The sequence below is a fragment of the Orycteropus afer genome, unplaced genomic scaffold (assembly GCF_000298275.1).
Source record: "Orycteropus afer afer isolate SDZICR_OR568_19922 unplaced genomic scaffold, OryAfe1.0 scaffold00049, whole genome shotgun sequence".
Lineage (NCBI taxonomy): Eukaryota > Metazoa > Chordata > Mammalia > Tubulidentata > Orycteropodidae > Orycteropus > Orycteropus afer.
In genome coordinates this window covers 10,401,135-10,419,261 of record NW_006921636.1, presented here as the reverse complement: position 1 = coordinate 10,419,261, position 18,127 = coordinate 10,401,135, and the positions used below count along the sequence as shown (strand labels likewise).

Sequence of the window (18,127 nt, the reverse complement as noted above, 5' to 3'; positions counted from 1 at the left end):
CCTTCTGGTTAGCAGTCAAGTGCCTTAGGCACTATGCCACCAGAGCTCCCATGCACCTGCCTAGCTAGGTATTTTGTGAGTGGGATCGTATTTGTCCTCCTGTGACTGACTTAGGTCACTCCGCATGGTATCTTCATCCATGAAGATGAAGTTGATCCATGTTGTAGCATGTATCAGAGCTCCGTTTCTCTTTATGGCTGAGTAATAGTCCATTAGGAGCTCTGGTGGCACAGTGGCTAAAGCACTGGGCTGCTAACCAAAAGACTGGCAGTTCAAACCCCCAGCTGCTCCATGGGAGAAGGATGAGGCTGTCTGCTTCTGTAAAGATTCACAGCCTTGGAAACCCTACGGGGCACTTCTACTCTGTCCTATAGGGTTGCTATGATTTGGAATCGACTCAATAGCTGTGGGTTTGGTTTTAACACTATCGATGTATAAACCGTTTTGTGCTTCCATTCATCTGTCTCCCCTCCTCCATGCTCCTGCTCGGCCTCTCTCGGCAGTCCCTCTCTCTGCCACTCCCTGATCTCTCCCTGCTGCTCTAGCTCTATTCCTCCCTCCTCACTGCTCTCCACAATCCACAGAACTGCTCTTAAGGGAGGCTAAGTTAACATGACACTGGTTTTCATTCACTTTAATCCCCCTTTCTCAATCTTTCTGACCTGATAGCCAGAGGTAATTACTTACTCCATCAATGGCTAGAGCCTGACAGCTCCAGGCTGCCAAACGGCAGCTTCAGAGGTGTCATCTGAAGTCTTACTTGATTGTCCAGGCCTCAGTTATCTGGCTCAACTGAATTAAATCCTTGGACTTAAGTGAGCATGCATTAACATCTCATGTCCTGGTAGTGAACTGTCTTCTATAGTGGAATCTTTGTCCATGTATAAGGTTTGTCCGGTAATGAACTAAACACTTCCAAACCCATGAAGGAAGATAATAAATCTGAAATGTAATTAAATTTCTCTCAGAAGGGTGGCCTACCCAACATGTGCCAAGGGCAGCTGCTCAGGAGTATGGATAGGAATGCGTGATAACCTGGGCGCATCCCTGTCACAGGCTCTGACATTTGCTCAGGGCCCCTTCTGCCACGTTGTTGGCTGTGACCAGGGAAGTGGCCCGTGAGGAGCGCCAGCTCTGCAAGGTCAGGTCTGATGGGCTCTGCATATTTAGAGTGGCTCAGTGCTTGACTTCACAGATGCACAGAGCTGACTTTGGGAATCCCATCACCTCTGCATCCTGTTCGCAGTAGAACTGCCAGTGTGGGTGGAGTGCTTACCAAGTGCCAGGTACCCTGCTGAGTGTGTGTCTGCATTAGCTCATTCAGTCCTACATCCAGATGAGCAAATCAAAGCCCAGAGAAGTTAAGTGAATTGGCCAAGATTAAAGATTGGTGAGTGGTAGGGCAGGGGCTAGTCGACTCAAGTCGTGTTCAAAATGACCGAGTCTTCCAAACTCAGCTCCTTGTTTCTCATTTGATTCCCTTCACTGTAGTCTCCCTGTTTCCCCTAGTTTTTTGACAAGTGATACAATGCTTTAATCCAGACCCTTGAGTCCCTTCCCAGCTTGCCTCCCTCCCCGACATCACCAATGTGGTAAGCAAACTGGACCTTCCAGACTTCTAGTTTCCTCTTCATATGCCCTCAGGAAACACACAGATCTTTCAGCATGGTCTTTCTAAAACGTAAATCCCGTTCTTCGGTGATGCCCTCAGCTGCTCTTGGGAAGACGACCGAGGCCCGCCCTCAGCTGCTCTGGGCTACCTGTCCAGCTTCATCACTGTGCTCCTTGCCCCACCCTCTCTACCCAGTTACACACTCCTTCCGGGTCCCAGCCACCCCAAGCTTCCTGCGGCTCCCAGGCAGCCCTGTAGCTGCATGCCTCCCTGGCTTTGCAGAGGCTGCTCTTCTTGCTGCTCCGTATACTTAGCCCCCAAGGCTCATCCGAAGACACTGCTCTAAAGACTTGTGGCGCCTTGGCCTTTAAGACAGGGCTGACCGCTCCTGCTGTTCTCTCCCGTTCCATGAATCCCCATGGAACCACTGAGCACACCTGTCCTTCCCACTGGGCCAGAGGCTCTTTGAGAGCAAACACATCCTCATTCATTTCCACCGGTGCCCGGCAATTCAGGTTTAGGATCAGTGATCACTGACTGACTTTCTTCTTCTGTGCCTATCTGAACACATTCTTCCTGGATAGAAACTTTGGAATCACAGAGCAGCAAACAGCACACCTGGCCTTAAAGGGAGCTCCCTAGAAGACCTACTGTTGGGATGGCCTGCTAAAGACCACTCTACTTTGAGGGGATTATGAAAAACTTTCCAGCCTAAGAAGTGTTTAGAACCTACTGGTAAATTCCCTGTGTGTCTTCCCCCTCAGTTGTAATGTCAATAATAGTAATGCAGTGACTGTACTAAATTATTACTATTAATCGAAACACCACCACAACAGCAACGAAGTACAGTGTGGCCCAGAAACTTACGTTCAGGATTATGGACCGTAGGTGCTTCTGTGCAAATGCATTGGCCATATCCTAGAGGAAAAGAAGCAAACATAAGACAAGGTGGCATGTCCATCTCTCACTACGATCAAGACGTAGGTGAAATAACCTACAGGCTTTTCTCCTCCTCCATTTTTCCTTCCTTTCAAATAAAGGGGGGGAGGGATGGAAGAACATCCACTGACCATCAAGCATATTTACATTCTGAAAAACTCTCTTTTACTTCCTATGAGTGTGGACAACTCAAACAGGGTGTTCCTTCCCAGTGGTACAGCCCACCACATCGTGCTGAAAGTGGACTGTGGACTGCTCCCTGACGGGACACTGGTGCCGGCTAGTGGACACTGCATGATGAGCATAGAGCAGCATGATGGATTGCAGCCACAGGCACTGACCGTTTCAGGCAAACACCCATGGGCTGCGAGAAGCTCACGTGAAGCACTGACCCCAAACTGAGGAAAGGGCTTTGGCCCCAGCCACCCACCCCTGCTCCTGCACTTCGCCAGTGTCTGGAGCTGGGCATGGACACTCTGCCGGTAAGTCCATGATTCAATTCTAACGGGTAGAGAACAATGTGCTGGTGTGTCCAGAGCTGGGCATGGACACTCTGATGTAAGTCCATGATTCAATTCTAACGGGTAGAGAACAACGTGCTGGTGCTTCTGGGTAATTTTTTCACAAAAGGTTCACTTTCTCTACTTGGCCCTGATTTTGACAGTGCTGCGTTATTTACATCCAGGAAATTACGTTCCCTGCATAAGTGAATCTGCCAGGGAGTGCAGCTTGAAGGGTCCCCTCAGAACTGCTCATTATTTTGACCATTCTTATGCAAATATTGTAGAAATATGTTATACACATTTATTTCTGGAAAGACTACAATGATTATCATCTCATCACTGCCAAGGGCTGGGTTTCATCACAAAGAACATTAGTTATGATTCTGTGTTGTGACACTCTATTACCCTGAGGAGCTATTGAAATCTGAAGCCATTTCCCCTAAACAAAATGGTCCCAGATGACTACGCTTTCAGTTTTCGGATAGCTTTTCATAATTCTGTCTCCTCCTTCCAGTGCCAGCCACCATTTCTTACTCACGTTAATTGGTATGATGTCACTCCTAAACCGCTGCCTTAGCTCAATGTCACAGATAATTCTGAATCAGGGGCCTGGGGGAGCTGTGGCCCTTCCCCTCTGGTGGAGAATCCACTAGGGTTGTCATTTTCTTCAGACAGGCTAGGTTTCAAGCCACATTCCATAAGTTTTACTTTCCTTCGCCGAGCACACACCGGCTGGCAGAGGAAGGTGGCCTGGAAACTTCCGTGGTAGCTATCGGAGGCCATCCTGAGATCAGGTGCTGCTGTGGACAACTCACAGAGTGGCTAACTGACAGCGGTCCACGGCTCTCACATAACAGCACTGGACCAGAAGCTTCTCTGTGGTACTGGGGGAAAAGCACTTATCTTCTGTTGTATCCCCACAAAGTCTAAAACGCCCTCTATCCAAGAAACGAGCACCCAAACTCTCTTTTGTCAATTGGCGAAACACTTTCAAACTCCCATGGTCTCGTAGGAGTCGCAAAAGGGCCTGGATTTAGTGTACTCTTTTGCCACAGCAAGTTGCAAGGCAAGGCTCTATAGTGTTGTCAAGATGAAAGTCACGGGCTATTGCTGAACCTGACCTCCCTCGGCTGAAGCACAGACCCATATAAATTAAGCTATGAATGGAAGATTGGGCCCCACTCCCTGGGAGAGGTATCTCCTGCATCTTTTTTGGCTGCCAACCTGCAGCACTTCCCTAAGCACCCTGACAAATGAGATTCTCAGCACATGACCTTCCCTGCCTCTTGGCATCCCCTGAACATCTAGGTCAGACCGTGAGACTCTCGCCCAGCTCTGACCTCCCCACCGGGAAGGAAGCGGGGCCCTTCCCACACAGCGATGCTACTTACAGTGACAGGCAGGTCTAGAGGATTAAGGTGCTTGTCCTGCCAGCAGAAAGCAAAAGCACAGAGAGAAGCAGACGGAAGAATGAGCCTTCAGCTTACGTTCAAACAAGGACCGGAAAGAAGAGATTAACAGAGCAAAGCTATCCAAGAACGACAAGGACAGACAGCCACAGACGCTCCTGGCCCACCCACTAGACTCCACCAAGAACATAGTACGTGATCCCACAGAGCCCATGATCAAAAAACAAAACAAAGCAAAGCAAAAGAGCCCACATTGCTATTGACTCAATTCTGACCCTCAGTGACCCTATAGGACAGACCAGAACTGCCCTATAGGCTTTCCAAGGCTGTAAATATTTATGGAAGAAGAATGTCATGTATTTTCCCATGGAGTGGCTAGTGGTTTCAAACTGCTGACTTTTCAGTTGGCCACCAAGTGCTTTAATCACTGTGCCACCAGGGCTCCCTTATTATCCCTCATCATCAGAGCCCAGGATACTGACTTTTGTCTACTACTTGGCCTTTTATCAGAGAAATGCAGAATGTTAGTGTTGGGAGGACTCCGGAGATCACACTGTGGTCCTTCCGTGTTACAGAGAGAAACTGAGGGCGCATGAAGTCCTTGCTTGACCAGTGGCAGGAGAAAATTGTACCCTTGTGAGGTGAGCAGGATACATGTTGTTCCTTCCATCGACACTACAGGTGAGGAAGCTGAGGTTCAGAGAGGCAAAGCGACTTACACAGTATTATGTGAGTCCATGGTCTTAATCAGCACACAGCTAATTAATAGGAGTAAGAGCAGGACCTGAGTGAGGGCTATTTATACATGAAACTCAGCGCCAAGCCTCTCTACTCTCACATCTACAAGTAAGGACCTCATTTGTTTGAATCCCTCAGATTCAACAGTGATGCCCAGAGATCCTCCTCTCCCTAACCCAGGGATCAGCAAACTATGGACAGATTAGGTCTGTTTTGTAAATAAGGTTTCACTGGAAGACAGCCAGGCCCATTCCTTTATGTATTGTCTACAGCTGCTTTCAGCTACAATGGCAGTTTTTGCCCAGAGGCTGTATGGCCCACAAGACAAAAATATTTACTACCTGGCCCTTTAAGGAGTCCTGGTAGTGCTGTGGTTAAGGCGCTCATATGCCAACCAAAAAGGTTGGTGGTATGAACCCACCAGCCGCCCCCACTGCAGGAAGAGCTGCTTCTGAGAAGATTACAGCCTAGGACCCTACGGGGCAATTCTACTCTGTCCTATAAGGTCGCTGTGAGTCAGATCCACTCACAACAATGGGTTCTCTGAGGCCTGCTCTAACCTCAGCCCCAGCTGGTTTCCCTTGCAGACCCTCCCCTGAACTTCCACAGCAAAGCCCCCCCACTGGGCTCCGACCACAAAGGGCAGGAGGAAGGAAACCGCTCTCTGCCCAGCTCAAGGGGGCGAGGGGTGAGCTGCGAGTTCTCTTAGAAGAGCCCCGATGAAAAAGCTTGAAAAGGCAGCCACAGACCTGTCGCTTGTCCTCAGGGGCCTTCAGAAAGAGGGCGTTAATCAGTGCAATGGCGTAGGTCTGAATCTCCTGGTTGGAGCTGTGTCAATGGGGAAGAAAGCAAGGGCGGTTAGAAGGCTGGCCAGCAGTCCTGCCGGGGGAGGAATGACAAACACGTCGATGGACTGAGTCTCAGGACGCTGCCAAGTAGCCACACTCTGACCCAGCAACTTCACTAACTAAGAAAGTTATCAGGGAGGTGTTTCACTGAAGGATTGTTAAAAAAAAAAAAAAAAAAGAATGGTAAATAACCCTGACATTTATGTGAGCAACTCTGTTAAATATGCATTAGAATCCCAAGTAGCTGTCAAAAATCACATTCCAGGCTAAAAGTTCTTAACCCAGCAGTCAGGAAAGGGTTTGGAGGATCTGTGAACCCAAAAAATGGTGCAGAAAAGGTTTCAAAGGAGGTCTATAGCCGTCACTGGATGTTCACCTTAGAAATCCTTTTAGCAGAATCTTTGATATGGGCCATGTTCAGGATCCAGTCAGCAAAAAACCAAGGTATACATACGTAACAGGAAGATTCCAATTTTGTTAAACCTCCATACAGAAAGAAAGACTGGAGAGGCATTTAATTTCAGACAATGTCTGAAATGGGACAATGGGCAATTCATTGACTTTTTGTGCTTCTTTTCTGCTTTCAAAGTCTTTGACTACCAACTTAACTTACTTTATTTTAAACAAACAAATAACACCAGCTATTCTCGGAATCCTACGAGCCTGGGGACAGAGGTCTAAATAGCCCTGGTACTTGACAAGATGTGTTCACCTGCCAGGCAGTGGATGGGTTTTGAGGCTCTTGATAAAAGACCAGGCAGGGAGCACACTGGTATCAAGTGATTGGCAGTCCAAACAGCAGAGAGCGTGGCTTCCTAGGATAGCTGTGGGCTGAAAGTATTCACTGACTGATGCCTAAGAAATGCCACATTCCTCTCATCCTCAGGGAAACAACTGGAATCACTCCCAACTCAAGACAAGGAAACAGAGGGGCAGATTGGAGGTCACAGAAGGTCTCCCCTCTGCTGCCCATCATCTCCATCTCAATGCAATCTTTTTTTTTTTTTTTTGGTTCTTTGGGTACGAAAGTTGAGGCTGAAGAATTCCTTAACAGCTACAGGCACATATTAGAGCTGCAAATATAAGACAAGAAAGCAGAGAGGGCAAATCTTATGTTTTGTGACTTGGACCAATGGGAGAGAACAGGTTGGAAACACAGCTGAATAGAGACAGGGGCACCAGAGACTCTCCAATCTGGGAGCTGTACTTCCCCTGAACTTCGCTTCACTTCCAGGATTCAGTTATTGTCTCACATGCCAAAGGTGAGCAAGAGTCCGGAAGGAATCACAGCAGAACCACCCTTGTTTTGGGAAGTCCAGTCTCCCTTAAATTGTGTACATAAGTTGAAAGCAAAGTGCAAAAGATAGAGAGAGGAGCAGTACTGGAAAGGGTTCATTTGTCTGCTGGGTTTGTTTATTATCCATGAGGCGGTTCTATTCTGTCCTACAGGGTCCCCATGAGTTGGAATCATCTCAACAGCACAACAACAACAAAACATTTTAGGATGTGACAAGCTTCTTAAAAAACCAAAAACACCCTGAATGTGTTTCTACCCTGTGGTGACCACTGTGACAAGTCCTTTTTCTCTCCACCCTCATAGATATGAGAGGTGGTAATGATTACTCCAGCCTACAGAACAGGAAACAGAAGCTAGAAGAGATTAGATGATTTCCTGAAGGCAGAGACCAAGGATGCAGTTGTCTTAGTCCTCTAGTGCTGCTAGAACAGAAATGCCACAAGTGGATGGCTTTTACCAAACAGAAGTTTATTCTCTCGTAGTTTAGGAGGCTCAGAGTTCAAGTTCAGGGCACCAGCTCTAAGGGAAGGCTTGCTCTCTGTGGGCTCTGGAGGAAGGTCCTTGTCTCCACATCTGTGGACTTGACATCCATTGGAGTTCTCTATGTGTCTGGGCATCAGTCTTCCCTGGGTCTAGGAGGTTCTCAGCACAGGGGCTGCAGGTCCAAAGAACACGCTCTGCTCCCAGCTCTTCTTGGTGGTGGTCAGGCCCCTCCCCCTCTGCTCATGTCTCTCTCCTTCCATCTCTTACAAGATGAGAGATGACACAGACCACACCTCAGGGAAACTGCTCTCACATACAATCAGCGCTGTGACCTGAGTAAGGGCCTTGCATCCCACCCTAATCCCCTTACAACTGATTGGCTGATCACATCTGATCACATCATGGGGGTGATTACATCAATACACAACTGCCAAACCACTGAGAATCATGGCCTAGCCAAGTGGACACATATTTTTTTGGGGAAAACACAATTCAATCTATGATATTCTACCCTTTGGACCCCCCAAATTCACAATTCCTTGACACATGCAAAACATATTCACCCTATCATACCATCTCAAAAGTCATAAATCAACTTCAAGTCTAAAGTCTACCCTGGGGCAAAATTCCACGTCAGCTGTGATTCTAGAAGGTAAGTTATCTGCTTCCAATGAACGACAGTGGAACAGGCACAAGGCAGACATTTCCATTACAGATGGAAGAAACCGGAGGGAAAGAAGGTACAGATAATGGGCACCAGGCAAGCCCAGACCCAGCAGAAAAACTGACATTAGCTCTCAAAGCTTGACAAGAAGTCTGAGACCATTTAGGCAAGGCCCTGCCCTCCAGACTCTGGACGCTGGCCATGCTTTCTGGATTCTGAGTGGACGGTCCTCAGCCCTGGGCTTCAGCGCCACCTCCAGGCCCACTGGGACAACAACTCTGCTCCCTTGGCTCTGGGGGGCCCCATTCTCCTAGCCCAACAAAGCGGTGGCCCGGCAGGTCCCATCCTTATGCTCCTTGGGCATGGTAACCCTGCTGTGCCTTGAGCAGTGGTTTTAGGCCATTCTCCTGGCACTCATGAATGGCAGCTCAACCCTCTGGAACAGAGCTGGTGAAGATCTGATTCTTTGAGACCCAGCAGGCCATGGTTCTACCCTTTGAGACCCCAGCTCTGCTCCCCATGCTCCTTATCTCTTCAACTTTTACTTCCTGGTTCCTTGACCTCTTAGCCCCTCAGGCCTGTTGGGCCAACCTGGCCTCTGCCTTGCTTCAGTAAGAGTTACAAAGCTGTGTAGCTCTACCAATAAGTGTTTACAGGTACCCTACTCTGCCAGTAAGTCTCAGCCCGAAGGCACTCAGCTTTCTTGAGTCATAGGTTAGCAAGCCTAGCCGAGTGCCCAGAGGCACCTCACTCCACCAGGAAGCCTTCTGCCCAAAGGCATTCAGCTTTCTTGTTCTGTGGTTTGGCTCCCACACCATCTCGTGCCAGTCTCCTGGTTCTGCTGCTGCCATTTCTCTGCCACTGCTTCTTCTTCTTCCTTTTTTTTTAAATTTTGAATTGGGTGAAAGTTTATAGAGCAAATTCACTTTCCATACAGCAGTTCACATACACTTTGTCTCATGACATTGGCCACAATTCACCACAAGGCAATAGCTCCCCTCCCACTTCCTCCCAACAGTTACCTCTTCCCAGTGTCCATCCCTCCATGCACTCCTGCCCCCTGAGCTGTCTCCCTGGGCATAAACAGCCCTTCTTTCTCCCATGATTGTTCTCTCCGAGGAGTGGATCTATCTCAGGTAAATGTTTAACGTCTATGCCTGTCTTTTGTTTGGTTGGAAGCCACAAGTGTGGGTTCAATTCCAGACCTGAAGGGCAGCTAGCGGTCATAGTCTCAGTGGTTCTACCAGGCTCTATCAGACCAACAAACCTGGCCTCCCCCCTTTTTTTTCTAAATGATTTTGAGTTTTGTTCCACATTGTTCTCCCTCTCTATCCAGGATCTCCTATATACATCCCCCTCAGAGTGGTTGACAGTGGTAGCTGGGCACCATCTGGTTCTTCTGGTCTCATAGTTGTACAGACTGTGGATCACATGGTGTACGAGTCGCAAGCACTAATTCTTTCCATGAATCTTTGGTTTTCTTCATTTTTCCTTGCTCTGGACGAGGAGAGACCCATTGTTGCATCTAGATGGCTGCTTACAAGCTTTTAAGATCCTAGTCGCTATTCGCCAAAGTAGGAGGTGGAACAATGTTTTGTATAGTATGTTATGCCAGTTGAGCTTGCTGTCCCCTGTGACTATGGTCCCGAGCCCACAGGTTCAACTACTCAGTTCCTCTGGGTAAGCTGGCTGTGACTAAGAAGTGACTACAACCTTGCCCCTTGTCAGCTCTACTATACACCTGTAAATTCAAATCATACAAATACACTTATAGGGCCACTGTCTGCCAACCCTGTACATGGTCTTGGGTACACTCCCTGCTTCACAGACATACCTAATAGTTCAGCCTGTCCACCCATCTATCCACCCGTATATCTATGTTTGCCTTCACTGACAACGCAGGACTGTATGTACCACAGCTTCTTGTTGTCTGTGCCACCTCTGGTGTTACAGCTCTCCTCATTTCCTTCTGAGAATTGTCCTTGACATCCACAATTCTACCAAGGCAATCTAGGCTTTTCCTATTCCAAAACTAAACTCACTGCCCTTGGGTCAATTCCAACTCATAGCGATGCCCACTGGGTTTCCAAGGCTATAAATCCTTACAGAAGCAGAATGCCTCATCTTTCTTCCACAGAGTGGCTTGTGGGTTTGAACCACCAACTTCTTGTTTAGCAGCCAAACGCCTTAACCACTACAGCACCAGAGCTCCTTAAGCTTTTACCGTTAGATACCTTCCAGCCTCTACTCATTACTCAATTCCAAAACTGCTTCCACAGTTTAGGTATCTGTTAGAGAAGTATCCCACTCCTGGCACCAAATTCTGTCTTAGTTATCTAGTACTGCTATAACAGAAATACTACACGTGGATGGCTTTAACAAACAGAAATTTGTTCTCTCATAGTTTATGAGACTAGACGTCCTCTTTCAGGGTGCCAACTCTAGGGGAAGGCTTGCTCTCTCTGTTGGCTCTGGGGGAAGGTCCTTGTCGCCTTTCAACATCTGGAGATCTCCAGGTGTCTTGGCATCAATCTTCCCCCGGGTCGAGGAGGTTCTAAATGCAAGGACCCCAAAGTCCATAGATGAGCTCGACTCCCAGCTCTTCTTTTTGGTGGTAGTTAGGTCCCTCCTCCTCTGCTCAGCGCCTCTCTCCTTTGATCTCTTGTAAGATACAAGGTGATGCAGACCACACCCCAGGGAAACTCCCCTCACATACAATCAGGGCTGTGACCTGAGTAGGGGTGTTGCACCCCATCCTAATCCCCTTACAACTAACTAACTGGCTGATCACATCAGATCACATTTCCAACTTTACAAAACTGCCAAATAACATCAATACAAAACTGCCAAACCACCGAGAATCACGGCTCAGTCAAACTGATAACATACTTTGGGAAGACACAATTCAATCCATGCCAGTAGTGAAGTCAAGGTTTGAACTGGTATCATTCTGAACTTTGGTCCTATAAGTTACTTCTTGCTATCCTCCATGGCATATTCCTGAATAAACATTCATTCAAAAAACATTGACTGAGCTGCTGCTTAATTCAAAGCAGGGGCTACAAAAAGGAACAGTCCCTGACTTCAGGGAGCTCAAGGCTTAACATGGGAGAATGATAATGAAAATATAATACTCCATGCACATATTATAATAGATATAAACAGAGAGTACTGGGCCCAGAGAGGAGGAAGCATCTGGTACCAGGGTGGTACAAGAAGGAAAAATGACACTTTATCCTATGGGCCAAGACAAGTAGCTGAGGAGTTTAAGCAGGAGCCAGATTTGGTCAGGTCTGAGCTCCAGGAAGAGTTCAGGGAGTGGTGTGGAAGAGGTGGTGAATGAGTGAACTGCAGACCAGCTGCTTAGACTGGAAACAAAACAGAAGGACCGGAAGACTCAACCAAAACAAGAGACAAGTGAAGGGAGGTGGCGCAGGGTCCTTACTCACACCTGAAGGTGTGAGATGAGCTGTCCCACGGTGATTTCCTCTGCTATCTTCTGGTACAGACTCTGGCTGTTCAAGACCATGCTCTCCAGGATGGCCAAGGACCTCTGAAGGATGGACACGTCCACCATGGGCTGGCTCACGTACCCTGCAATCTAAACCCAGAGTGGGCAGATCAGCTGGGAAGCTTAGGCCTAAAACAGTGGATGGCTGGGGGGTCTGCTGTTAGCCCTTGAAGGCTCTCTCTTCCTAGGTGCGATGCCTGCCTACATGTGAGCAGTTGTCCGCTGGGTCAGTGGATATATCACCCACTGGTTTTAGCTCAGTTTTCTGAATTGGCACTGCCCCTTGCTGTAGAAGAAAACAGGGCAAAATGAGAAGTACTCTTAATGCACTTCTGCCCATTGAGTTTAGTCTGACAATCTAAATAGGTAGATAGTGGTACCTGATTTTTGGTTACCCTGGTCAACATGCCAGGGATTCCCTAGGCATGGATAACTCACTCTCTGATAATAGTTTCCAACCCATTGTGCTTCCTCAAAATCTAAGGTCTAAATCCCTTTTCAACATAGGGGTTCAGGTGTGGAAAAGCTGAGTGTAGAAAGCAGAGGATTTTACCGACACTATGATTTCATTTTACCTACAGGTCCTCTGTTGTCCTAATGCATAGTCTTTCCCCATGCACACCATAGATTTTGAGAGGTGGAACACACCTTTCAGGCTTTACTCTAATCCCTCTTCTCAATTAAATTATTATAATAACCTTGACACCCAGTCATTTCACTCTTGCTCAAACATCTCCGGGACTGGGAAGTTCTCAACATTCCAGCCCAATGTTGGGGTAACCCTAGGTCAAAAGGACATATAATTCACTGTTTCAATTCAGTTTTCTGAGTCAACACCACTTCTGGTTGTAGAAGAAAAGAGACAAAAATGAGAAGTATGCCCCCCACCCCTGCCACCTGCCCAGTGAGTTCAATCTGACAATCCAATCAGGCTACCTTTCAGGTGTGTAAACAGGAGGCAAATGAATGAACATTCTTCATCCAAAGAGAAGGGAGAGCTCAGGAGGCAGGTCAGAGGACTTGAGGGTGGTGCAGGCTGACTGGCTGGTTTGATCCCAAGTCTCATGAACAATACCCTCCTGTGCTGAGCATGCTCAGTCCTGGGAGCCTAGCGCTATCTTTCCATGCAGGCCCGAGAGTACAACAAAGTGGCATCCTTTCGGGAGCCATGGGAAGGCCAGGGGCTGAGGATGAAAAACCTGGCCCCAAGGAACCTGAAGCTGACCCTCACCAGAATGGCCGTACTGCTCGCATCTCCCCTTAAACCCAGAGAACACCTGGCAGCTCAAAGAGGACAGAAAGAAAGAATGTGGGAGGCCTCACCTGCTTAATGAAGGTGATTGAAACCATGTCCCAGGAGACAATGCCATGGTCCATGAGCTCTAAGAAGGCAGTCAGGGTGAATGCCAGCATCTCACTGTAGCTGAGACACGTGCAAAAACACACAAAACAATACTGGTTCAGAACCGGGAACCCAGGAGTGAAGACAGTCACAGCAGGGGCGTTTTGCTGCTAATGTCAGTTGAAAGGCCTGAGGATAAAGCCTGTGTGTAAGGCTGCCCAGAGGCAGAGCTGTGGGGTGAGTAGGCTTTCCTTTTCCATACTGCCTTGTCTCAGGGAAAGTCACTTACCCACTTCCTGAGGTCAAAACGGGGATGAGACCTTTGTCAAACCCCAGCACTTGTCAGAGGCAGCTACGGGAGCTTAAGTCCCATGTAAATTTTAGTCCAAGAGACTGCAGGGTGCAGGAGAAAGAGTGCAAGGTTTCCACGGGGGTTCAATTCCTCAACCATTTACTAACCGTGGGAACTTTACCTTACGGAACTTCAATTCCTTCCTGTGTCAAATTGAGTTAATCTCACAGTGTTAACCTCATGTGGTTGCAGAGAGGGCAAAACTACAGTAAACACAAAGGCCTGACCACAGTGTGAGCAGAGAGAAGGATGAAAAGGCCTCCTCTCCTTTGTCTGTCCCCCTTGTACGTCTATACAGCTCCCTAGGAGTAACAAACTCTATCGCCCTTTACAAAGCGTGTTCAGATACACTTTCTCATGAATAAGACTCCTCACCACAACAGGGCAAGGCAGGTTATTATTATCCACATTTTGAAGGGGAGGAAACAAGGCCGGCGTGCTTAGGCACTCTCAGGACATTGCACAAATCCTGCCTCAGCGCAGGCGGCAGCTTGAGGCCAGGACTTCAGTGCAGCTCCAAGATCCAGGACTTAAAACTAATGCCCATGATTAGCTGCTCAGTTTGGCAGAAAATTTCAGTAGCCGAGGGATCGGCTGAGAGTTCTGACTCCCCCTCCGCCAGCTCAGGCTCCACGTGCTTAGATGAGAACCTAAGACATCTGTCTGTTCACTGCTGATCACCAGGCATAGCTTCCCCCTCACTCTTCTTAACACTCTAGGTTATGGGAAGGATGTTCTTGGTGTATCAAAGTTGTGAATGCCCTCCTCCCTGTGAAAACATGTGGCAGGGAGATGGGGAATGGGTAGGGGGTAAATACCTACAGTAAACACCAAGGAAGGCTTGTGCTTGTTTGTGTCTGCGTGTGTGTGCATCTGTATGCATGTGTGTGCGTATGCATGTGGGTGCGTGTGTCTTTACAGGGTGGGGGTGATGGGGAGGGAGGGCGGGACTGCTTAGGAACAGACAGATACGTTTGTTGTTGTTGTCGTTATGTGCCGTCGAGTCTGACCCAACTCATGGTGACCCCTCCTTGGGTTTCTGAGGCAGTATCACTATGGAAGTAGATTGCCCAACCTTCCTTCGAGGAGTGGATGGTAGGTTTAAACCACCAGCCTTCTGGATAGCAGTCAAGTGCCTTTTAGGCACTACACTACCAGAGCTCCCACAGATATCTTTAGTAGTAGAAAATGGGCTGGCAATCTATTTCCTAACCTCCACCAAGCCAAGCATTTCCCACAGATTAACAAGTCTGCCATGGATGACCTCTTCCCTGACATGTACAGCACCTATTTTTACCACTCATTTGGCACTTACTCATGTGCTGCTGGGTACTGTTACTTACACTGTGAGAGCCTGTATGGTGTTCCCAACGAGACTATAAGATTTAGGACCATGACAGTGAATTCTACTTCTCTGTGTAGACCCTAAGGAGCCCTGGTGGCACAGTGGTTAGGCACTTGGCTGTTAAGCAAAAGGTGAGCAGTTCAAATCCACCAGCCTCTCCAAGGCAGACAGATGTGGCAGTCTACTTCTATAAAGATTACGACCTTGGAAACTCTATGGGGCAATCCTACTCTGCCAGAAGCAACTCGACGGCAACAGATTTTTTAACAGGTATGGCCCCAATGCTTGGCACACTGCTCTATATACAGGTGCTCAATAAACATCTTTCTCTGACTCAGTGGAAAATGAGAATAGGATGCCCTGTGGCCGGTAGCAAATCTTTGAAAGCCCAGGGACATAATACTTACTGGGACAGGAGCTTGGTTCCACTCTCCACGAGCCGCGTGAGCACAACAATGCCGTCCATGTTGATGAACTCAGTCGCGAAGGTCACGTCTGCAGAGAGCTTGGCCAACTCTTTCATGGCCTCCAGCCGGGTCTCCATGTTGGACGACTGGGTCCTCTCCATCAGCTGGCGTGCAGCCCGGGACTGAGAGAGCAGGAACAAGATACGTACCATCTGCTCCTTGCGGTAGCTAAGCACTCGGGGTAACTCAGGGGTCCGTTCTGTGGCCATCCAAGCCTGAGGCAGAACTAGTTTTTCACACTGCTTCAGAGTTGCTACATAATTATTTATTGACTCAATCAGGGAATTAATTACCGGCATGCCATGGCTGATCTGTGGTCAGCTATCTCCTTTCTGTAGCACTCTAGTCTACAGATTGAAAAAATTTCCATGAGGTGATACAAGAGTGATCTGGGAGATGAAAGTTCCACTGATCAAGGCAAGTCACAGAGTAACAGATACAGCCATTCCTTAGTAGCCAGAGGGGGGTTGGCTCCAGGACCTCCGTGGATACCAAACCCTATGGGTGGTTCAAGACACTTATATAACATGGCATACTATTTTCATATAACCTACATCCTCCTGTATATTTTAAAGCACCTCTAGGTTCTTATAATACCTGAAACAATATAAATGCTATGTAAATAACACTTTATGCTCTCTCTCTCCTAGGAGCTCTGGTAGTATATAGTGCCTAAGGCACTTGACTGCTAACCAGAAGGCTGGCGGTTCAAACCCATCAGCCACTCCTCAGGAAGGTTGGGCAATCTACTTCTGTAGTGATACTGCCTCGGAAACCCAAGGAGGGGTCGCTATGAGTCGGGCCAACTTGACGGCACATAACGACAACAACAGCTCTCTCTTCGCCTTTGAGGGATTGTTTTGACCACTTAACTGCTTCCACACACATCCCCACTCCAATATTTCTGACCTGCCATTGGTTGAATCCTCAGATAAGGAAGCTGTGGATATAGAGGGCTGACCGTATTGGTTCAATATAGGGGAGTTTTCTATTAATTAAAGCTGTCAGAGAGTGGATGGGTTGTCTCTTAAAGTACTGAGCCCCCTGTCACTGGAAGCAATCAGCTAGAATCTGGACAGCCGCCTGTTAAAGGCATTCTAGAAGGGATTCTTGTGTTGGATGGAGAATTTAATGGATAACCTTTAAGGTCTATTTCGATACTAAAATGTGATAAGCCGAATAATTTTTCTTTCTTTCTTTTCAACTTTCTCTCAAAGTTCCTCAAAGTGGAAGTCCCGGGGTAACTTCCAGAACAGCAAGGAGTCTGAAGCAGTTAATGTCAAAACAGCTTTCAGAAAATGTTGGTTGGTTGAAGCAAAACCTCCTCCTACGACATGAACTTTTCCTAGTCTGGGTGTCTGCCTCCTTCCTACAAACTGCAGCTGAAAGCCCTCTGCTGGCATTCGCTGAGCTTTCCTTTTGTTGAGCAAACGAAGGTTACAGTCAGCGCCTCACACCCTCTCATCTCGTCCTTCTCTGATTTTTGTGTGTTGACTTAAGGTTCTCAGTGAGAATGGAGGAACAAAAAGGAGAGGGCAAAGGGCACCAACTGTTTGCACATGACGCCTACCTAGAGGCTGGTGGTTCAAACCCACCAGGAAGTACCACATTAGAAAGGCCTGGTGATCTGCTTCCGGAAAGATTATAGCAAGGCAACCCTGTGGGGCAGCTCCATTCTGTAACACAGGGGTTGCCATGAGTGGGAACCAACTCGACACCGATGCATAAGTGAGCAGGGAACAAAAACACTCCCGCAGGCTTTATTCTTTCTCACGAAGCTAAGCATGGACTAGAGCCCAGGGCCTGCCCATCCCTTGGCCTCTGCCTGTCTCACCTCTTCTACTATCATAACAAGGAATACACGAGCGAACAGCACACTGCTGTCGATGCTGCAGAAATCCACCGGTAGCTCTAAGGTGAGAAAATGTGCCGTGTGAGAAAAGGGCACAGGACAGAACAGTTTGAAGAGCACTGGTCTGCATCTCACTTAGAAACTTCCAGCTCTAAAGGTCAATTTTCCTCCTGAGACGGCGTTGCTGGGCTGCTGGGGAGAGAGGTGCTTCTGGGAACGTCAACCCTTCCTTTCAAGAGGTCCAGGAAAGGCTCTGGCAGTGCCGTGAAAGGACCTCCCAGGCTGTCATCCTACATTAGCAGAGCTTAGGGGGGAAGAATGAAGTCCTCAAGGTGAGAAGAGGGCAGGAGGAGAGGGAGGCAGGACAGCATGACCGGGGGATGCTGCCTCGCAAGCAGACAGACTTGGGCTGAGAGCCAGGTCAGCCACTTTTTACCTGTGAGACAAATGGCAAGTCATTTAACCTCCCCAAGCCTCAGTTTTCTCCTCTGGGAAATGGGGATATCAAGAGCATCTGTATCATCAGGTGTCTGGAAGGATTAAATGACGTAATGTATGCAAAGTACTCAGCAGATGGCATGCAAACATTAGTTGCTGTTCAAGAAAGGTGCCTTTTCGATTCCTTCAGAAGTTGGAATTAGAAATACCATTTGACCCAGCCATTCCACTACTAGATATATACCCTAAAGAAGTGAGAGCCATGACAAGAACAGACATATGCACACCCATGTTCATTGCAGCACTATTTACAATAGCCAAAAGATG

The 18,127-nt window shown here is 47.9% G+C and overlaps 1 protein-coding gene across 1 annotated transcript in view; it reads right to left on the bottom strand.

The window, feature by feature from the left end:
* The window catches only part of ELMO2 (engulfment and cell motility 2), a 37,528-nt gene that overhangs the window by 14,317 nt on the left and 5,084 nt on the right, over positions 1–18,127 (bottom strand). Inside the window, exons 5-10 of the mRNA XM_007938351.2 lie at positions 15,451–15,632; positions 13,328–13,427; positions 11,943–12,094; positions 5,951–6,029; positions 4,446–4,481; positions 2,480–2,530 (exon numbers count right to left, since the gene is read on the bottom strand). Coding sequence (XP_007936542.1) covers positions 2,480–2,530; positions 4,446–4,481; positions 5,951–6,029; positions 11,943–12,094; positions 13,328–13,427; positions 15,451–15,632 — 600 coding nt within the window. The remainder of the gene's footprint in view (positions 1–2,479; positions 2,531–4,445; positions 4,482–5,950; positions 6,030–11,942; positions 12,095–13,327; positions 13,428–15,450; positions 15,633–18,127) is intronic.